Source organism: Neolamprologus multifasciatus, chromosome 12 (assembly GCF_963576455.1).
Source record: "Neolamprologus multifasciatus chromosome 12, fNeoMul1.2, whole genome shotgun sequence".
In the NCBI taxonomy this organism is placed as follows: Eukaryota; Metazoa; Chordata; class Actinopteri; order Cichliformes; family Cichlidae; genus Neolamprologus; species Neolamprologus multifasciatus.
The window spans coordinates 22,635,833-22,658,603 of record NC_140450.1 but is presented as its reverse complement, the minus strand read 5'-3'; the positions used below and the strand labels follow the sequence as shown (position 1 = coordinate 22,658,603).

At 39.9% G+C, this 22,771-nt stretch overlaps 2 protein-coding genes across 5 annotated transcripts in view; one reads left to right on the top strand and one right to left on the bottom strand.

The window, feature by feature from the left end:
- The window catches only part of adgrv1 (adhesion G protein-coupled receptor V1), a 169,027-nt gene that overhangs the window by 77,924 nt on the left and 68,332 nt on the right, over nucleotides 1-22,771 (top strand). For 3 of the 4 annotated variants that reach the window (XM_085181423.1, XM_085181425.1, XM_085181424.1), the window contains 6 exons: nucleotides 15,698-16,105; nucleotides 16,604-16,776; nucleotides 16,914-17,160; nucleotides 17,335-17,474; nucleotides 18,340-18,500; nucleotides 18,639-18,739. In XM_085181423.1, the coding sequence (XP_085037549.1) occupies nucleotides 15,698-16,105; nucleotides 16,604-16,776; nucleotides 16,914-17,160; nucleotides 17,335-17,474; nucleotides 18,340-18,500; nucleotides 18,639-18,739 (1,230 nt within the window). The remainder of the gene's footprint in view (nucleotides 1-15,697; nucleotides 16,106-16,603; nucleotides 16,777-16,913; nucleotides 17,161-17,334; nucleotides 17,475-18,339; nucleotides 18,501-18,638; nucleotides 18,740-22,771) is intronic. The other variant, XM_085181426.1, reaches the window with a different exon arrangement.
- LOC146506978 (uncharacterized) lies at nucleotides 11,578-13,961 on the bottom strand. Its single transcript, XM_085181477.1, has one exon. It carries the CDS (start codon nucleotides 13,106-13,108, stop codon nucleotides 11,972-11,974), a length of 1,137 nt encoding a protein of 378 aa, XP_085037603.1. The 5' UTR covers nucleotides 13,109-13,961; the 3' UTR covers nucleotides 11,578-11,971.

Sequence of the window (22,771 nt, the reverse complement as noted above, 5' to 3'; positions counted from 1 at the left end):
TCAGCCTTTTCTTTTTCAGAAGTGGCTTCAGTGTTTTTTTGCATTTCTTCATTTTTCGGGTTTGCTCCATCACCCGTGCTGTTTTGAGCTTCAAGAAGAGCCCGGGCATATGCCCGAGTAATTGGTCTTCTTGGTTCTTCAGCCACTCTTTTCTGTTTTTGCTTTTTTTGTTTCTTTGGTTTCACAACCATTTCCTTTGGTGGTTGTGCCACAGGAGACTTTTCAGTATTTGGTTGTGCGGCTTTATCAACCTCAGGTTTTGGTCTTTCTAAGATTTCTGGTGTGATGACCATTTCTATTTTTGCTTCTGCCATTGTAGATGCGTCAGCGTTTGCGTCTGCGTTTGTCTGCGTCTGCCTTGTCTTTGTTTTAACAACCAGGTTGTTTTGTGTTTCTGCCATCCGAGATCCACTAAAGTTGGTTGAATGTCTCCCCTATTTAAGGGTTTTTCCAGTAGAATGTGCACTGTGACATCACAGGCTGTTCCTATGATGTGCTGTTCCTTTGAAGTGCCATGATTGGAACAATTCAAAATAAAATGCCCACAAACCTAATGTAAAGGAAAGGCTTTTATTTTGTAGCACATACTGAATTAACACTATAAAAGCTACTCTACAGGAATTGCAGTAAAAAATAAAACAAAAGCAAAACATGTTTTTTAAATAGTTGTTAAAAAAACTAACCAAAGTAGAAGACAACTGTTTAGTGGAAAGTATTCGACATTCTAGAGATTCTCAGGCATAATAACTTCTTTCATAATTTAAGCAAGGACAGGTAGAAAACGTTCATATTTAGTGAAAGATATTTATTAACATTATCCAGTGAGAGTTACTGAATGTCTGTAGGCAGTGAGATCTTGGTGGCTGCCTAGGCGACAGAATGTCATTTATGTTTTGTTTTAAATTCAGTTTCAATGCTGAATCTAAGAAACAACAGACTGCAGAGGGAGACTTTAATAGAGGTTTACTAACTCTTACTATCATATCCATTGTGGAAAAATATGTCTTTATTTAGCATAATATATTTGTTATAAGCACTAAATATGTTTTATGATTAACTGATGAACACTAACGTACCAAGCTGAAAATTCTGCTCACCAGTCAGCAGCTTATATTCACAAAAAACGGATAAATCTGCGATCCATGCAACTCTAACCAGCCAACAAAAACATGTGTTCATAATACAAAACAAGTTTACTTTGTGAAATGTTAAAAGGTACAAAAAATAAAACAATAAAATCAAACAATATGTTTTCAAGACTTTTTCACAAGTTCCTATATCTCACTGAAATGTTACTCTGTAGCTGATTTCTTGTATTTTAAGTGTGATGAGAAATTTTGACTAGAAACAAGACAAATATACTTGATGAGATTTTGAGTTTTTGCAGTGTATGCAGCTGATTGATTTGGTCTTTAACCAACATGGAATCATTTATGTTGGGCTATGTTGTGGCTATGTGTACTAATCAGTGCTTCAGTCCCCAATGCTATCAGTCCACACGTCAAAGGGCAAGATACTGAACCTTTAATTAATGGCAGGACTTCTTTGAGCAGTTTTGTAGGAATGGGGTCTAAAAGACACGCAGGTTTGGAGGAAGTAATTATTGAAGTTAACTCAGAAAGATCAATTGGAGAAAAAGAGTCTAACTTAACATCAATGGTACGAAAAGTAGCTGTAGATAATATTACATCTGTGGGATGATTATTGGTAATTTTTTCTCTAATGATAAAAATTTTATTTGTGAAGAAGTTCATGAAGTCATTACTAGTTAACGTTAAAGGGATGCTTGGCTCAAAAGAGCTCTGACTTTTTGTCAGCCTGGCTACAGTGCTGAAGAGAAACCTGGGGTTGTTCTTATTTTCTTCAATCAGTGATGAATAGTAAGATGTTCTGGCTTTGCGGAGGGCTTTCTTATAAAGCAACAAACTATTTCTCCAGGTTAAATGATGATCCTCTAAATTTGTGACACGCCATTTCCTCTCCAGATTACGAGTCATCTGCTTTAGGGTACGTGTTTGAGAATTATACCACGGAGTCAGGTACTTCTGATTAGAGACCTTAGTTTTCACAGGAGCTACAGTATCCAGAGTCGTACGTAGTGGGGAGGTAATCATAATTTTTTGTGCAAAGATTATGATTACTTCTCTGTCAGTGCGCCCCGGGGTGGCTGTGGCTACAATGTAGCTTGCCATCACCAGTGTGTGAATGGGTGGATGACTGGATGTGTAAAGCGCTTTGGGGTCCTTAGGGACTAGTAAAGCGCTATATAAATACAGGCCATTTACCATTTACTTCACATTTTAATATTTTTAATGATAACATTATTAGGTTTTTAATGTCCCTTACTGCAGAATAAAGATTTCTTATGAAAGTTTGGTTTTGTTTTGGTTTTATCTTTAGCTCCATTCTAAGAAAATGACCAGTTTCAAGTGTCCTCAGTGTAGCACACATACAGGATGTCATGCTGAAATGTAAAGCACTTACAATAGAAGCCACTAGAAACAAATTATTCTAGCCTAATTGATGACATTTACGCCATTTGTTTTCTGTGCTGCCTGCTTTTAAATCAGATGTCACTGTGAACATAAACACGAGCTACATGTGATGTCTCTGATGTGTATCTGTTTCTACCCGTGCTGATGCTAGCATGACTAAAGCTAGCCAAGCAGCAGTAAATATGTGAAGTAAGGCAGAAGGATATACTCATCAAATAAACAGGATCATAAGAATATAAGACCACGAGCACTACAAATGTAACAGAAATATGTTGACATAAAATGGCATGTTATTTGAAATCTACACGAAACAATGACACAACTACTTTTTTTCAATTTTTTCAATTAATTTATTTTTTACCAATTGTCCAAATGAGTCTGTGATTGGTCTTAGTGTGACAGAAATCATATTTATATACAACTAAATATGACTCAGCAAACATGTTTTAAATGGATGATTCCTCACTTGATGACGAATGATCCATTTCCATATTTGCTGAGTCTTAAATTTGATGTCAGTGAACTTATCAGTGGTTGTTGTTAAAAAAAAGCCCCCAAATCCCCTATGAGCAAGCACTTGGCGACAGTGGAGAGGAAAAACCTCCCTCTTAATGGGGAGAAACCTCTGACAGAACCGGGCTCAGGAAGGGGTGGCCTTCTGTCTCGACCGAGAGGGGTTCAAATGTTCACTGACAATTTAGTTGTATATAAATAAGATTTTTAGGACTTGATGTTGAGACCAATTATGTGAAATTGGGGACGCACACAGTTCCGCTTCTTCTTGTTCTTCTTCTTACTTGGCGGAATCTCTGGCAGGCTCTTAACTTCACTCTCGAGTTCAGCCACCTTGACATTGAGCATTTTTTGTTTGTCTCGTAGACTTTGCAAAGATTCCTGTACAGAGAATGCAGCTGACTCTTCTTTTTCTATCTTCTGTTGTTCTGTGGTGTTTTTTTCTTTCTGAGGCTCCTGCAGAGACATTGCAGTGGATGGCAGTGAGTCCTCTTTTTCCATCTTCTCCTGTTCTCCAGTCTCGTTTTCTTTCAGAGGCTCACATTTATGCATTCCATTTGCAGCAGTGGAATTTTGTTCTTTGTGCTGCTGTGGGATTTTAAGTGAGGAAACTTTGGCCTCTTTCAGCTCTCGCTCAACAGACTCTACCTTCAAATCATGAAGGGCCTTGTTGGGGCAGAGCTGGGATTTCAGGTCACTGATTTCCAGGTTGAGTGTCTCCTGCTCCTGCCTATGTTTAACGGCCTGCTCTTCAAGCTGATTTTGAGCTGCTAGGAGCTGTTTCTGGAGCATCTCAATCTGCTCTTGCTGAATCCTACATTTGAGCTCAAATTCAGCCTCCTTAGAGGACTTCAGTCCTACAGAGTCAGTGTGTGAAGCCTCTGTGGTTGGAGTGGCAGACTCCACACACTGCTCTGTGGTAGGGTGGCTGATTTGGTCCTGCAGGGTAGCCATCACCTCATCCAATATGACAAGAGCTTCATTGTCATTTGCGAGAGTGTCTGTCTCACTGATGTCATTGGGCTTATTACTAGAAGCCTCTTCCAGCTGCTCTATGAGGTCTTTAATCGTTTCCTCATGATTTTGCTTGTTCTCATGAATTTGCTCATGAAGTTTGTTCACCTGAAACTGGTGATAAGAGGCCCTCTTGTTTGCACCTACCATTTTCCAGTAAAGGTTGTTCTGATGGTATTGGGAGGCTTCCAGTTGGTGTCTGAGAGCACCAATCTCGTGCCAGGGATCAAACGGGGGTCTAAGAATGGGATAGGGTATATATTGCCAATTCCATTCATTAGGCACAGGGTTTGGTCTGCTGGGCTTCTTCCCATTTCCCTCTCTCTCCATGTTCTCCTTTGCATTTGAAATGGGGAGGGATTCAGCCTTTTCTTTTTCAGAAGTGGCTTCAGTGTTTTTTTGCATTTCTTCATTTTTCGGGTTTGCTCCATCACCCGTGCTGTTTTGAGCTTCAAGAAGAGCCCGGGCATATGCCCGAGTAATTGGTCTTCTTGGTTCTTCAGCCACTCTTTTCTGTTTTTGCTTTTTTTGTTTCTTTGGTTTCACAACCATTTCCTTTGGTGGTTGTGCCACAGGAGACTTTTCAGTATTTGGTTGTGCGGCTTTATCAACCTCAGGTTTTGGTCTTTCTAAGATTTCTGGTGTGATGACCATTTCTATTTTTGCTTCTGCCATTGTAGATGCGTCAGCGTTTGCGTCTGCGTTTGTCTGCGTCTGCCTTGTCTTTGTTTTAACAACCAGGTTGTTTTGTGTTTCTGCCATCCGAGATCCACTAAAGTTGGTTGAATGTCTCCCCTATTTAAGGGTTTTTCCAGTAGAATGTGCACTGTGACATCACAGGCTGTTCCTATGATGTGCTGTTCCTTTGAAGTGCCATGATTGGAACAATTCAAAATAAAATGCCCACAAACCTAATGTAAAGGAAAGGCTTTTATTTTGTAGCACATACTGAATTAACACTATAAAAGCTACTCTACAGGAATTGCAGTAAAAAATAAAACAAAAGCAAAACATGTTTTTTAAATAGTTGTTAAAAAAACTAACCAAAGTAGAAGACAACTGTTTAGTGGAAAGTATTCGACATTCTAGAGATTCTCAGGCATAATAACTTCTTTCATAATTTAAGCAAGGACAGGTAGAAAACGTTCATATTTAGTGAAAGATATTTATTAACATTATCCAATGAGAGTTACTGAATGTCTGTAGGCAGTGAGATCTTGGTGGTTGCCGAGTGGGCAGAATGTCATTTATGTTTTGTTTTAAATTCAGTTTCAATGCTGAATCTAAGAAACAACAGACTGCAGAGGGAGACTTTAATAGAGGTTTACTAACTCTTACTATCATATCCATTGTGGAAAAATATGTCTTTATTTAGCATAATATATTTGTTATAAGCACTAAATATGTTTTATGATTAACTGATGAACACTCATGTACCAAGCTGAAAATTCTGCTCACCAGTCAGCAGCTTATATTCACAAAAAACGGATAAATCTGCGATCCATGCAACTCTAACCAGCCAACAAAAACATGTGTTCATAATACAAAACAAGTTTACTTTGTGAAATGTTAAAAGGTACAAAAAATAAAACAATAAAATCAAACAATATGTTTTCAAGACTTTTTCACAAGTTCCTATATCTCACTGAAATGTTACTCTGTAGCTGATTTCTTGTATTTTAAGTGTGATGAGAAATTTTGACTAGAAACAAGACAAATATACTTGATGAGATTTTGAGTTTTTGCAGTGCAGCTGATTGATTTGGTCTTTAACCAACATGGAATCATTTATGTTGGGCTATGTTGTGGCTATGTGTACTAATCAGTGCTTCAGTCCCCAATGCTATCAGTCCACACGTCAAAGGGCAAGATACTGAACCTTTAATTAATGGCAGGACTTCTTTGAGCAGTTTTGTAGGAATGGGGTCTAAAAGACACGCAGGTTTGGAGGAAGTAATTATTGAAGTTAACTCAGAAATATCAATTGGAGAAAAAGAGTCTAACTTAACATCAATGGTACGAAAAGTAGCTGTAGATAATATTACATCTGTGGGATGATTATTGGTAATTTTTTCTCTAATGATAAAAATTTTATTTGTGAAGAAGTTCATGAAGTCATTACTAGTTAACGTTAAAGGGATGGTTGGCTCAAAAGAGCTCTGACTTTTTGTCAGCCTGGCTACAGTGCTGAAGAGAAACCTGGGGTTGTTCTTATTTTCTTCAATCAGTGATGAATAGTAAGATGTTCTGGCTTTGCGGAGGGCTTTCTTATAAAGCAACAAACTATTTCTCCAGGTTAAATGATGATCCTCTAAATTTGTGACACGCCATTTCCTCTCCAGATTACGAGTCATCTGCTTTAGGGTACGTGTTTGAGAATTATACCACGGAGTCAGGTACTTCTGATTAGAGACCTTAGTTTTCACAGGAGCTACAGTATCCAGAGTCGTACGTAGTGGGGAGGTAATCATAATTTTTTGTGCAAAAATTATGATTACTTCTCTGTCAGTGCGCCCCGGGGTGGCTGTGGCTACAATGTAGCTTGCCATCACCAGTGTGTGAATGGGTGGATGACTGGATGTGTAAAGCGCTTTGGGGTCCTTAGGGACTAGTAAAGCGCTATATAAATACAGGCCATTTACCATTTACTTCACATTTTAATATTTTTAATGATAACATTATTAGGTTTTTAATGTCCCTTACTGCAGAATAAAGATTTCTTATGAAAGTTTGGTTTTGTTTTGGTTTTATCTTTAGCTCCATTCTAAGAAAATGACCAGTTTCAAGTGTCCTCAGTGTAGCACACATACAGGATGTCATGCTGAAATGTAAAGCACTTACAATAGAAGCCACTAGAAACAAATTATTCCAGCCTAATTGATGACATTTACGGCATTTGTTTTCTGTGCTGCCTGCTTTTAAATCAGATGTCACTGTGAACATAAACACGAGCTACATGTGATGTCTCCGATGTGTATCTGTTTCTACCCGTGCTGATGCTAGCATGACTAAAGCTAGCCAAGCAGCAGTAAATATGTGAAGTAAGGCAGAAGGATATACTCATCAAATAAACAGGATCATAAGAATATAAGACCACGAGCACTACAAATGTAACAGAAATATGTTGACATAAAATGGCATGTTATTTGAAATCTACACGAAACAATGACACAACTACTTTTTTTCAATTTTTTCAATTAATTTATTTTTTACCAATTGTCCAAATGAGTCTGTGATTGGCCTTAGTGTGACAGAAATCATATTTATATACAACTAAATATGACTCAGCAAACATGTTTTAAATGGATGATTCCTCACTTGATGACGAATGATCCATTTCCATATTTGCTGAGTCTTAAATTTGATGTCAGTGAACTTATCAGTGGTTGTTGTTAAAAAAAAGCCCCCAAATCCCCTATGAGCAAGCACTTGGCGACAGTGGAGAGGAAAACCTCCCTCTTAATGGGGAGAAACCTCTGACAGAACCGGGCTCAGGAAGGGGTGGCCTTCTGTCTCGACCGAGAGGGGTTCAAATGTTCACTGACAATTTAGTTGTATATAAATAAGATTTTTAGGACTTGATGTTGAGACCAATTATGTGAAATTGGGGACGCACACAGTTCCGCTTCTTCTTGTTCTTCTTCTTACTTGGCGGAATCTCTGGCAGGCTCTTAACTTCACTCTCGAGTTCAGCCACCTTGACATTGAGCATTTTCTGTTTGTCTCGTAGACTTTGCAAAGATTCCTGTACAGAGAATGCAGCTGACTCTTCTTTTTCTATCTTCTGTTGTTCTGTGGTGTTTTTTTCTTTCTGAGGCTCCTGCAGAGACATTGCAGTGGATGGCAGTGAGTCCTCTTTTTCCATCTTCTCCTGTTCTCCAGTCTCGTTTTCTTTCAGAGGCTCACATTTATGCATTCCATTTGCAGCAGTGGAATTTTGTTCTTTGTGCTGCTGTGGGATTTTAAGTGAGGAAACTTTGGCCTCTTTCAGCTCTCGCTCAACAGACTCTACCTTCAAATCATGAAGGGCCTTGTTGGGGCAGAGCTGGGATTTCAGGTCACTGATTTCCAGGTTGAGTGTCTCCTGCTCCTGCCTATGTTTAACGGCCTGCTCTTCAAGCTGATTTTGAGCTGCTAGGAGCTGTTTCTGGAGCATCTCAATCTGCTCTTGCTGAATCCTACATTTGAGCTCAAATTCAGCCTCCTTAGAGGACTTCAGTCCTACAGAGTCAGTGTGTGAAGCCTCTGTGGTTGGAGTGGCAGACTCCACACACTGCTCTGTGGTAGGGTGGCTGATTTGGTCCTGCAGGGTAGCCATCACCTCATCCAATATGACAAGAGCTTCATTGTCATTTGCGAGAGTGCCTGTCTCACTGATGTCATTGGGGTTATTACTAGAAGCCTCTTCCAGCTGCTCTATGAGGTCTTTAATCGTTTCCTCATGATTTCGCTTGTTCTCGTGAATTTGTTCATGAAGTTTGTTCACCTGAAACTGGTGATAAGAGGCCCTCTTGTTTGCACCTACCATTTTCCAGTAAAGGTTGTTCTGATGGTATTGGGAGGCTTCCAGTTGGTGTCTGAGAGCACCAATCTCGTGCCAGGGATCAAACGGGGGTCTAAGAATGGGATAGGGTATATATTGCCAATTCCATTCATTAGGCACAGGGTTTGGTCTGCTGGGCTTCTTCCCATTTCCCTCTCTCTCCATGTTCTCCTTTGCATTTGAAATGGGGAGGGATTCAGCCTTTTCTTTTTCAGAAGTGGCTTCAGTGTTTTTTTGCATTTCTTCATTTTTCGGGTTTGCTCCATCACCCGTGCTGTTTTGAGCTTCAAGAAGAGCCCGGGCATATGCCCGAGTAATTGGTCTTCTTGGTTCTTCAGCCACTCTTTTCTGTTTTTGCTTTTTTTGTTTCTTTGGTTTCACAACCATTTCCTTTGGTGGTTGTGCCACAGGAGACTTTTCAGTATTTGGTTGTGCGGCTTTATCAACCTCAGGTTTTGGTCTTTCTAAGATTTCTGGTGTGATGACCATTTCTATTTTTGCTTCTGCCATTGTAGATGCGTCAGCGTTTGCGTCTGCGTTTGTCTGCGTCTGCCTTGTCTTTGTTTTAACAACCAGGTTGTTTTGTGTTTCTGCCATCCGAGATCCACTAAAGTTGGTTGAATGTCTCCCCTATTTAAGGGTTTTTCCAGTAGAATGTGCACTGTGACATCACAGGCTGTTCCTATGATGTGCTGTTCCTTTGAAGTGCCATGATTGGAACAATTCAAAATAAAATGCCCACAAACCTAATGTAAAGGAAAGGCTTTTATTTTGTAGCACATACTGAATTAACACTATAAAAGCTACTCTACAGGAATTGCAGTAAAAAATAAAACAAAAGCAAAACATGTTTTTTAAATAGTTGTTAAAAAAACTAACCAAAGTAGAAGACAACTGTTTAGTGGAAAGTATTCGACATTCTAGAGATTCTCAGGCATAATAACTTCTTTCATAATTTAAGCAAGGACAGGTAGAAAACGTTCATATTTAGTGAAAGATATTTATTAACATTATCCAGTGAGAGTTACTGAATGTCTGTAGGCAGTGAGATCTTGGTGGCTGCCTAGGCGACAGAATGTCATTTATGTTTTGTTTTAAATTCAGTTTCAATGCTGAATCTAAGAAACAACAGACTGCAGAGGGAGACTTTAATAGAGGTTTACTAACTCTTACTATCATATCCATTGTGGAAAAATATGTCTTTATTTAGCATAATATATTTGTTATAAGCACTAAATATGTTTTATGATTAACTGATGAACACTAACGTACCAAGCTGAAAATTCTGCTCACCAGTCAGCAGCTTATATTCACAAAAAACGGATAAATCTGCGATCCATGCAACTCTAACCAGCCAACAAAAACATGTGTTCATAATACAAAACAAGTTTACTTTGTGAAATGTTAAAAGGTACAAAAAATAAAACAATAAAATCAAACAATATGTTTTCAAGACTTTTTCACAAGTTCCTATATCTCACTGAAATGTTACTCTGTAGCTGATTTCTTGTATTTTAAGTGTGATGAGAAATTTTGACTAGAAACAAGACAAATATACTTGATGAGATTTTGAGTTTTTGCAGTGCAGCTGATTGATTTGGTCTTTAACCAACATGGAATCATTTATGTTGGGCTATGTTGTGGCTATGTGTACTAATCAGTGCTTCAGTCCCCAATGCTATCAGTCCACACGTCAAAGGGCAAGATACTGAACCTTTAATTAATGCAGGACTTCTTTGAGCAGTTTTGTAGGAATGGGGTCTAAAAGACACGCAGGTTTGGAGGAAGTAATTATTGAAGTTAACTCAGAAATATCAATTGGAGAAAAAGAGTCTAACTTAACATCAATGGTACGAAAAGTAGCTGTAGATAATATTACATCTGTGGGATGATTATTGGTAATTTTTTCTCTAATGATAAAAATTTTATTTGTGAAGAAGTTCATGAAGTCATTACTAGTTAACGTTAAAGGGATGGTTGGCTCAAAAGAGCTCTGACTTTTTGTCAGCCTGGCTACAGTGCTGAAGAGAAACCTGGGGTTGTTCTTATTTTCTTCAATCAGTGATGAATAGTAAGATGTTCTGGCTTTGCGGAGGGCTTTCTTATAAAGCAACAAACTATTTCTCCAGGTTAAATGATGATCCTCTAAATTTGTGACACGCCATTTCCTCTCCAGATTACGAGTCATCTGCTTTAGGGTACGTGTTTGAGAATTATACCACGGAGTCAGGTACTTCTGATTAGAGACCTTAGTTTTCACAGGAGCTACAGTATCCAGAGTCGTACGTAGTGGGGAGGTAATCATAATTTTTTGTGCAAAAATTATGATTACTTCTCTGTCAGTGCGCCCCGGGGTGGCTGTGGCTACAATGTAGCTTGCCATCACCAGTGTGTGAATGGGTGGATGACTGGATGTGTAAAGCGCTTTGGGGTCCTTAGGGACTAGTAAAGCGCTATATAAATACAGGCCATTTACCATTTACTTCACATTTTAATATTTTTAATGATAACATTATTAGGTTTTTAATGTCCCTTACTGCAGAATAAAGATTTCTTATGAAAGTTTGGTTTTGTTTTGGTTTTATCTTTAGCTCCATTCTAAGAAAATGACCAGTTTCAAGTGTCCTCAGTGTAGCACACATACAGGATGTCATGCTGAAATGTAAAGCACTTACAATAGAAGCCACTAGAAACAAATTATTCCAGCCTAATTGATGACATTTACGGCATTTGTTTTCTGTGCTGCCTGCTTTTAAATCAGATGTCACTGTGAACATAAACACGAGCTACATGTGATGTCTCCGATGTGTATCTGTTTCTACCCGTGCTGATGCTAGCATGACTAAAGCTAGCCAAGCAGCAGTAAATATGTGAAGTAAGGCAGAAGGATATACTCATCAAATAAACAGGATCATAAGAATATAAGACCACGAGCACTACAAATGTAACAGAAATATGTTGACATAAAATGGCATGTTATTTGAAATCCACACGAAACAATGACACAACTACTTTTTTTCAATTTTTTCAATTAATTTATTTTTTACCAATTGTCCAAATGAGTCTGTGATTGGCCTTAGTGTGACAGAAATCATATTTATATACAACTAAATATGACTCAGCAAACATGTTTTAAATGGATGATTCCTCACTTGATGACGAATGATCCATTTCCATATTTGCTGAGTCTTAAATTTGATGTCAGTGAACTTATCAGTGGTTGTTGTTAAAAAAAAGCCCCCAAATCCCCTATGAGCAAGCACTTGGCGACAGTGGAGAGGAAAAACCTCCCTCTTAATGGGGAGAAACCTCTGACAGAACCGGGCTCAGGAAGGGGTGGCCTTCTGTCTCGACCGAGAGGGGTTCAAATGTTCACTGACAATTTAGTTGTATATAAATAAGATTTTTAGGACTTGATGTTGAGACCAATTATGTGAAATTGGGGACGCACACAGTTCCGCTTCTTCTTGTTCTTCTTCTTACTTGGCGGAATCTCTGGCAGGCTCTTAACTTCACTCTCGAGTTCAGCCACCTTGACATTGAGCATTTTCTGTTTGTCTCGTAGACTTTGCAAAGATTCCTGTACAGAGAATGCAGCTGACTCTTCTTTTTCTATCTTCTGTTGTTCTGTGGTGTTTTTTTCTTTCTGAGGCTCCTGCAGAGACATTGCAGTGGATGGCAGTGAGTCCTCTTTTTCCATCTTCTCCTGTTCTCCAGTCTCGTTTTCTTTCAGAGGCTCACATTTATGCATTCCATTTGCAGCAGTGGAATTTTGTTCTTTGTGCTGCTGTGGGATTTTAAGTGAGGAAACTTTGGCCTCTTTCAGCTCTCGCTCAACAGACTCTACCTTCAAATCATGAAGGGCCTTGTTGGGGCAGAGCTGGGATTTCAGGTCACTGATTTCCAGGTTGAGTGTCTCCTGCTCCTGCCTATGTTTAACGGCCTGCTCTTCAAGCTGATTTTGAGCTGCTAGGAGCTGTTTCTGGAGCATCTCAATCTGCTCTTGCTGAATCCTACATTTGAGCTCAAATTCAGCCTCCTTAGAGGACTTCAGTCCTACAGAGTCAGTGTGTGAAGCCTCTGTGGTTGGAGTGGCAGACTCCACACACTGCTCTGTGGTAGGGTGGCTGATTTGGTCCTGCAGGGTAGCCATCACCTCATCCAATATGACAAGAGCTTCATTGTCATTTGCGAGAGTGCCTGTCTCACTGATGTCATTGGGGTTATTACTAGAAGCCTCTTCCAGCTGCTCTATGAGGTCTTTAATCGTTTCCTCATGATTTCGCTTGTTCTCGTGAATTTGTTCATGAAGTTTGTTCACCTGAAACTGGTGATAAGAGGCCCTCTTGTTTGCACCTACCATTTTCCAGTAAAGGTTGTTCTGATGGTATTGGGAGGCTTCCAGTTGGTGTCTGAGAGCACCAATCTCGTGCCAGGGATCAAACGGGGGTCTAAGAATGGGATAGGGTATATATTGCCAATTCCATTCATTAGGCACAGGGTTTGGTCTGCTGGGCTTCTTCCCATTTCCCTCTCTCTCCATGTTCTCCTTTGCATTTGAAATGGGGAGGGATTCAGCCTTTTCTTTTCAGAAGTGGCTTCAGTGTTTTTTTGCATTTCTTCATTTTTCGGGTTTGCTCCATCACCCGTGCTGTTTTGAGCTTCAAGAAGAGCCCGGGCATATGCCCGAGTAATTGGTCTTCTTGGTTCTTCAGCCACTCTTTTCTGTTTTTGCTTTTTTTGTTTCTTTGGTTTCACAACCATTTCCTTTGGTGGTTGTGCCACAGGAGACTTTTCAGTATTTGGTTGTGCGGCTTTATCAACCTCAGGTTTTGGTCTTTCTAAGATTTCTGGTGTGATGACCATTTCTATTTTTGCTTCTGCCATTGTAGATGCGTCAGCGTTTGCGTCTGCGTTTGTCTGCGTCTGCCTTGTCTTTGTTTTAACAACCAGGTTGTTTTGTGTTTCTGCCATCCGAGATCCACTAAAGTTGGTTGAATGTCTCCCCTATTTAAGGGTTTTTCCAGTAGAATGTGCACTGTGACATCACAGGCTGTTCCTATGATGTGCTGTTCCTTTGAAGTGCCATGATTGGAACAATTCAAAATAAAATGCCCACAAACCTAATGTAAAGGAAAGGCTTTTATTTTGTAGCACATACTGAATTAACACTATAAAAGCTACTCTACAGGAATTGCAGTAAAAAATAAAACAAAAGCAAAACATGTTTTTTAAATAGTTGTTAAAAAAACTAACCAAAGTAGAAGACAACTGTTTAGTGGAAAGTATTCGACATTCTAGAGATTCTCAGGCATAATAACTTCTTTCATAATTTAAGCAAGGACAGGTAGAAAACGTTCATATTTAGTGAAAGATATTTATTAACATTATCCAGTGAGAGTTACTGAATGTCTGTAGGCAGTGAGATCTTGGTGGCTGCCTAGGCGACAGAATGTCATTTATGTTTTGTTTTAAATTCAGTTTCAATGCTGAATCTAAGAAACAACAGACTGCAGAGGGAGACTTTAATAGAGGTTTACTAACTCTTACTATCATATCCATTGTGGAAAAATCTATCCTTATTTAGCATAATATATTTGTTATAAGCGCTAAATATGTTTTATGATTAACTGATGAACACTAACGTACCAAGCTGAAAATTCTGCTCACCAGTCAGCAGCTTATATTCACAAAAAACGGATAAATCTGCGATCCATGCAACTCTAACCAGCCAACAAAATCATGTGTTCATAATGCAAAACAAGTTTACTTTGTGAAATGTTAAAAGGTACAAAAAATGAAACAATAAAATCAAACAATATGTTTTCAAGACTTTTTCACAAGTTCCTATATCTCATTGAAATGTTACTCTGTAGCTGATTTCTCGTATTTTAAGTGTGATGAGAAACTTTGACTAGAAACAAGACAAATATACTTGATAAGATTTTGAGTTTTTGCAGTGTATATGCAGCTGATTGATTTGGTCTTTAGCCAACATGGAACCATTTATGTTGGGCAGCTGTGGCCATGTGTACTAATCAGTGCTTCAGTCCCCAATGCTATCAGTCCACACGTCAAAGGGCAAGATACTGAACCTTCGATTGTCCCCAGTGCATTTGGGTGTGAATGAAATGTATGACTATGACTTCTAGTTCAAAAAGGGAAAAGGGCTTTGTATGTATTTAAGTCCAGTTGTTGCTCATTCACTGTTACCTTGAACGTGTCATGCTATCACTACTCTGTGTGACAGATATTTCCTATAAGCAAATATGTTTTACACTATTTACCTACTGAAATGAAATCGTAACACCAGAAAAATGTTTAACTGTTTATTTTTGGACCAGTTAAGCTGACTTTAAGACCTTGGCTTTAATAGACATCTCATAGTGTACAGATCTATTTTTTATTATTTAAGCCATTTTGAGCAATTAAGCACCAAGGCTTATTATATTAATTTTTTTCAGTCTTCTGCATGGGTTTATTATCATGAGCTTTTATCTAAGCTTTTTTTCAGAACTACAAAAATACATCTTATTTTGTCTGTCATGAATGATTTTTAGATATTTTAATACAAGTAATGGTTTATTGATGAAGTACAGAGACAGAGACCAAAGTTTTCCCCCTCTCCTCACCTCTTTAATCTCATCATCGCCCTCCTTCTCTATCAGGGATTATGATTAAAGATGTCTGCACATAGCCCCAAGGCATAAAGTATCTACTGGTGCTTGTACTTTTTGAAAGTGGAGATGAAAGGTTGTTGAGTGCACTCTAAAAAAATCAAAAACCTCACACGGCTGGGTCATCCGCTTTCATCTCTCAGAGCATTTTGTGAGACAGCAGGTTTGCTGAATAATAAAAGCCCAGTCCCCATTTGGTTCACATTTTGGTTGCTTTCAGCCTAATTATCATGACATGGGCAACTTCACTGGGCTTTATACCAAATGGAAGTTGTGCCTTTACAAGTTTAATGTATGATTTGTTCATTCTTTTCAGCTGAAAACTTTATGTTGTGTCACCTTTCATACGTTTCTTTAAATATGATAGTGGTTATATAACTCCATTCTTCACTTGCTCCTTTAATTAAGTCCAGCAGAGTTTAGCATGTTTTTTCTTTTTCTTTTTCTTCTTCTAGGAGCTTTCCAGAGAAGAGGTGGTGGGTCCATCTATAATCTGGCCTGCTGAAGCAGGGATGGACTTCCCTAAGCAGGAGGGCCAGCTGACTTTTGATGTGGGCAAACGTAACACATCACTGGAGATTTACCTAACACCTGACCGTGCCTCATCCTTACCCACACCTAAGCGCTTCCAAGTGGAGCTATACAATCCAACAGGAGGTGCCACAGTACACTCCCAGTTTGGCCTGGCTAATGTGACTCTGGTGTCAAATGCAGCAAGTGAAGCTGTCTGGGTCTTACTGGACCAGTTGCATCAACCCCTTGACACTCTTACATTGGACCTGGTGCTGCAGGGACTAATAGATAAAGTCAGTCCACCTCTCAATAATGAGCAGATGATCGCTGTGTTTGAAGGTCTGGGGAAGGTAAGCCCAATCATCTGGTTTTTACACCAAGCAAATGATTTTTTTAATTACTGCATAAGTGTATAAAATATTGGATAATCAATGTGATTGCATGTGACTGTGAGTCAGTGTAGTTGTTTGTGTCTGTCAGCTTAGTTAAAGGGCATACATCACATTCCATGAGCTACTTTGATAGCTCTGTGGACCAGTCTGTCATTCATTAGTTCTCACTTAATAAGATTGCTGCTATCACGAAGTTGAAATTAGAATCTATTTATTGCATCTTCTTAACCAGCTTCACAAAAGAATAAACAGAATATACAGGGCCATGTTTAGAAAGAATAAATAAGAAGTAGGGACTACAGAGAAAAATGCATTCTGAGCACACACAATGCGCATGACCCTGAAGGTCAAACTAAAGAAAGTAACTCAGATGAGTGCTTTGGATGTGTGAATAACAGCACTAAAGTTTACTCAGAGCTCCTCAGTCTTTCTCATCCTTTCTGTCTTCTGAGCCAGGTGCTTGCAGAGGCAGAAAGAGCTCCTTTACAGAACAACAGCCGGAATTTGACCTATAACCTGTTGTGTGCCTTGGCCAATCCCAGTCGAGACGACACTCGAGGTCTCAGCCACCTTGCTGAGGTGGCGGAGCGATTTGCATTCTCCCTCCTTAAACATAGTCAGTGTGAGATGTGAGTGTCCTAAATGTTCTAAATGAGTGAAGAGTTGCATGGTACACCTTATTGTAATACAGATGAATATTACCTTACAAATTAATGTTAAATCGTGCTTGGATTTACAATTTCTTCTTTGTAAAATTTTTCTCCAGAAAGGTTACAGTCCTGGAAACTTGTCCGTATATGACCATCTCTGCCTTCCAGTGGTACCCCACACAAATTAATGGACACAAGTACAGGGGCCGTAATGCAGACTTCTTCCAGCTCCCAAATACTCTGCTGCCAGTACCAGCAGTTTTAACTGCAGACTGCGGCAACCTCAGCAGGATGCAGCTGACCGAGTTTATAACTGAACATTGGTTTCTCACCAGTGATGCAGCTACTGCTCTCAATGGGAAAGTAGGTGCTGGGACACTGACTTCATTGAAAAATCATGAGCAATTGTTAAAATGTCAAAATCTCCTTTTCTTTTTTTAAACAGCAGGTGGCAGTATAGCTCTGATATAAAGCAGCCATTAATCTGGTGGCTGCTCTGCAACTGAACCGTCTTCTTTTGTATCTGGTTATACGTAGGTATTCTCAACCAGTCTCCAGGGCAGAGGGTCACGACCTCTGGAAGATGGCAACGAGGTGGTGTATCGTATCCACAGCCCCGGTCAGCAGGTTAAACCAGGCCAGTCTCAGTGCCTTCTCTGGAACCAGACCACTGGAAGGTAACAAAAACACATTAAATGAGATTCAAGCTTAACTGTTCCTCAGATAGACTAAAAATAGAACATGCACATTATATACAAAAATATAAGATGTATATTTTTATTTATATACAAATATTTCCATTTATTTTTGTTACCTGATAATATCAGTTGCTGAGGTTTTTTCTAGTTCTAGAGTCTGCCTACTAATTTATTTTTTACTTGACGTAATTTAGCTCAACCAGTGTACTGTTTTCCTTATTTAAGACTACACATGGCTTGATTAGCATCTAAAGAAGGCCTCTGTTTGTCTTCCTTATACTTATTTTGGGTAATAGTTTGCTAAATAAAGGGCAGAGTTCCAAGTTTGTCCTCTCAATAAGGCCTCTCTGTGGCTGATGCCGTATCTTTCTCCTTTATATCTACACATTCAGTCTCCTGCACGCTGAATCATCCCACATTGAGTTACTTTGTTGAGGACATTCCTGGGGATTGAAATTGGACTTGGCAGGAACACAGTGTTTTTGGCAGGTTTGGTTTGGACAGAGCAGCTACTTAGAGGACGTACCCCAGGAAGCAAAATTTATTATGCAAGTGATACCAAGAGAGAGCAAAATATGGAGAGAGAGAGAGTCAGAATCACAGTAACAGTGAATCTAACACAAACACGGTTATGCTCTGGTTTGTCTCACACATTCTTTGCAAAGTAAAGGTTACTGTAGATAATAATAAAACAAACTCAAAGAAGCCAAAATGTCAGAGAACAAATAGCCCACAATCATGGGCATGGTTAGACTCATTGCTCTTTGTATTTACTTTGCTCCTATTTTGTTATATTCTGTTGTAGTGTCTCGTCTCTTATTGTCTCTTTTTGCCTTACCTCTAGCTGGTCATCAAATGGTCAATACTGCAGGGTTGTGGAAGAAAGTGGGAATTATGTTGAGTGTGCATGCTCCCACTTGTCTGTCTACGGAGCCCACGCTGAGTTTGCAAAGCTTGCATCCTACAATGAAGCCTTCTTTGCCTCAGGATTTATCTGTATCTCAGGTAAAACACACTATCCCCTTGAGTTCTCATCTTCTTACCCTCCTTGTGGAGTTTCCATATGTACATCCCCACTTGTATAAATGGATTCAAATAAATCACTTAATTAAGTATCATTAATGCTGACTTCTCTGTCTACAGGCTTTGCATTGGCCATAATATCCCATGTGCTGTGCTCCCGTTTCCCCATGTTTGCTGCCAAACTGCTCACTCACATGATGGTGAGCTGCCTTGGAACTCAGGTAAAGCATTCGTTTGGATCTTGTTCTGCTTTTAAACTCTGAATGCAGCATTAGTTTCTTTGGTATTCTCATCTCTTTGCATCAGATGCAAATGTACGTGACAGGGCACCTCTGGGAATCATTGTTGAGGCATCCATTTCTCTGTGCTCCAGTAGACCAGCATATTAGATATATGTGGGTTGCAAACATTAACACAGCACTCATACGTGGATTCATTCGCTTAGAGCATTTTAAAGCTGCTCACTGTGCACTCACTCACACACCCACAGTCACACGTCGCACGCTAGACATGTCGCAGATATTTTCTTGGAAATGTGCATGGATGCGAACATCATCCAGTGTCATCGTTTGCGTAGTTTGCGGGTTGGTGCGTCCTGACAACACAACCATGCCCCCCGCACCCTCACCCATTAAAAACGCAAGCTGTCACATAACCATTGAGAGAGATAGATATGTGGCTACAGGTGGTCCTGATCAAGTGTGTGTGTTTGTGTGTGTGCATGTGTGCTTGCGTGACTGAGTGCGGGACTGGTAATTTTCCACTGGTCCCCCTCTCTTTGGTTGACAAACACAAGTCATTTCTAAAGAGGTCCCTGGGGGCTAGCCACCTCGGAGTAGACCCGTTTATGGCCCAGGCAGAGCCCCTGAACCTAAAAGGGTTTTGGATGGAAAATTCCACCCTGTTCTCTTTCCTAGTTTGTACGTTACTGTATAATAATGCCTTCTTCCTTGATAGTGCGTGTGTCTAACTTTGGTCTAGGGATTCGAAATGTTTGCATTTTTCTAGCCTTTTAGTCAAAGCCAGCTGTGAAAAGCTTGCTGAAGGCCTATCTGATTGTAGGTTCTGATGTTAAAATGTAGCCTTTAAGCGGTCTTTTGTTAGTGCTGGAAGTATTTCGGAGATAATGATGGGTGGGATGTGCTGAATTGAAATAGATCAAGTGACATCTTGTCTTCACTTATTCAGTTTATCTTGTATGTCAAGTGGCTTGCTGAAAAAACCCTTTTTCTTATATAAATCCCTTGGAGCAGATTTCTTTAGACAGTCTGATTTCTTTCTTTCTTTCTTTCTTTCTTTCTTTCTTTCTTTCTTTCTTTCTTTTATTTTTAAATAATTATCCACAAACTGAATGACACATGTATTTGGACATAAATCAATTACCTCAACAATTTGCCAGGAGGGTCCTTTTTATAATTGTTCTGTCAGAATATTTACCACTTAATGTCTTGGAAATGTTGCATATTCACAAAGAGGACTCTGTTTTTCTGTTTGTTTTTGTTAAAAATGCTGCCTGCCATTTAAGAATGTTAATTGCATTCATCTAATCCTTCTGCAAACTTGTCATTTAAAGAATGAGAGAGATGCTTTGTTCTTGCAAGCTCATATTCAGCTTTTCTTGGTCAAGCTGTGGCTGTAACTGATAGAGTGACAGTGCTGTTTTTCTTCTTTTTATATATATCAGAATAGATGCCAAATGTTATTAGTAACACAAATGTCTCCCATATTTGTGGGCTGTAGCTCACACCTCACCATTGATTTGAAGGATCATATCCAACTTCAACCACCTCTGGCAGGCAGGGTATGCCATCTGTGTTGGCTGTAATCATTCACTGAGTTTGCCCTCTCTGTGGAGAAAATTAGAGCTGCCAGTTTGATGGATTTCTCTCTGCATCTGCTACCGTACACTGAAGAGAACTTACATAATACTTCACCTCTCTTAAACAGTCTGTAAGTTGAGTGACGAAGCAGGATTTGGGGTTAGCGAGGCAACCCTGGCTTTTCAAGGTAGCAGTTAGCAGCAGACCAGTGCTTATAAAACTACCATCTGCTGACCAATCAGTTGCACTGGGTGGATCTAGCTTTCCTTATCACAAGCAATTTTAAAGCCATTCCACTGTTCTCTAATCCTCTGTGTATCAAAAGAATCTTGTGCTGATCTTTTAAGATTTGCAAGTAATAATTTTCATTGTTTAAAATCATGATTTTAAATGTGTTCTTTACTTGTTTGGCAAAGGTTTTAGCAGACTTCTGAAATTTTCCTGTACACATTGAGAATGAATCTAAGAAACATTCATTAAATGAAATACTCGTGTTTCTCAGTGCTTCTCTGACAAGTCAGTATAAACTGGACAGATAGCTAACATGAGCGACCAAATAAAGACTTGACACTTGACTTAAATATACATTTTAATCCCAGAATTGAAAAAAAAACCTGTTTGGTATCTACCTCTTTTAATATTACAGGTACATTCTCCATGAAAATTCTATCAACTTTATTGTGTAATAAACTGTAACAACTAAACCATGTGTTTCCAAGTAGAAGATTTCAAATGCAACTGATCACATGAATAAATAAGCACAAGTAGAAGAAAGCAGCTGCAGAAGAAAAGTCTGTGACTACTTTGAGATATTCTGTATATCTACATAAATATCAGTTAAAATATCAACTGACCTTTTTTATTCTTTTATGATACAAGATGCAAAATAAGATAAAGAAAGCTAAGTAAACCAAATGTGTCAAAAATAGTAGACTTTGGAAATCTTTGGAATGTTCTGGAAAGTCTGAACTTCATAACACAATCAAGAAAATGAATCATGGGTTTGATTTGAAAGCACTTCAAAAAAATGTTAATTGATTATCTTGAGACTGAAAAGATTTGCAGAACCATTTCTGAAGATTTCGACCTCCTCCAACATACCGTCAGAAAGACTGTGTACTAATCAAGTAAACATAAAACTATTGCTACCCTCCCAAGAAGAGTCGAAACAACAATGATCACAATGATGAATGATGAATGATGCGTGTAATAGTCTGGGAGGCCATAAAGGAGCTCCTAATTACTTCTAAACAATTGAAGGGCTGTAAGAAGAAAGTCTGGAAAGTTTGAAAGTTTGCTGCATCTGGGCCACGGTGGCTTGTAATCATTAAGTGAGTAAGGTATCATACCAAAGAATGGCCGGAGAAGAAGAAGAAGAAGAAGAAGAAGAAGAAGAAGAAGAAGAAAGATAGTGAGTAAAGTTGTAACTCATCCATCCATCTTCATCCGCTTTATCCGAGGCCGGGTCGCGGGGGCAGCAGCCTAAGCAGAGAGGCCCAGACCTCCCTCTCCCCAACCACCTCCTCCAGCTTATCCGGGGGAACACCATGGTGTTCCCTGGCCAGCCGAGAGATATCTCTCCAGCGTGTCCTGGGTCTGCCCCAGGGCCTCCTCCCGGTGGGACATGCCCGGAACACCTCACCTAGGAGGCACCCAGGAGGCATCCTTGTCAGATGCCCGAACCACCTCAGCTGGCTCCTTCCGATGTGGAGCAGCAGCGGCTCTACTCTGAGCCCCTCCCGGATGGCCGAACTTCTCACCCTATCTCTAAGGGAGAGGCCAGCCACCCTTCGGAGGAAGATCATTTCTGCCGCGTTTATCCGCGATCTCGTTCTTTCGGTCACTACCCACAGCTCGTGGCCATAGGTGAGGGTAGGGACGTAGATCGACCGGTAAATTGAGAGCTTCGCTTTTACACTCAGCTCCCTCTTCACCACGATGGACTGGTGCAGCGTCCACATTACTGCAGCTGCAGCCCCAATCCATCTGTCGATCTCCGGCTCCCTTCTCCCATCACTCGCAAACAAGACCCCGAGATACTTGAACTCCTCCACTTGGGGCAGGAACTCATCCCCGACCCGGAGTGGGCACTCCACCCTTTTCCGGCTGAGAACCATGGCCTCAGATTTGGAGGTGCTGATCCTCATTCCTGCTGCTTCACACTCAGCTGCGAACCGTTCCAGTGCGAACTGGAGGCCCCCACCCGATGAAGCCAACAGAACCACATCATCCGCAAAAAGCAGAGATGAGATTCTGAGGCCACCAAAGTGAAAGCCCTCCGCCACTTGGCTGCACCTAGAAATCCTGTCCATAAAAATTATGAACAGAACCGGAGACAAAGGGCAGCCCTGGCGGAGCCCATCACCCACCGGGAACGAGTCCGACTTATTGCCGGCAATGCGAACCAAGCTCTTGCAACGGTTGTATAGGGAT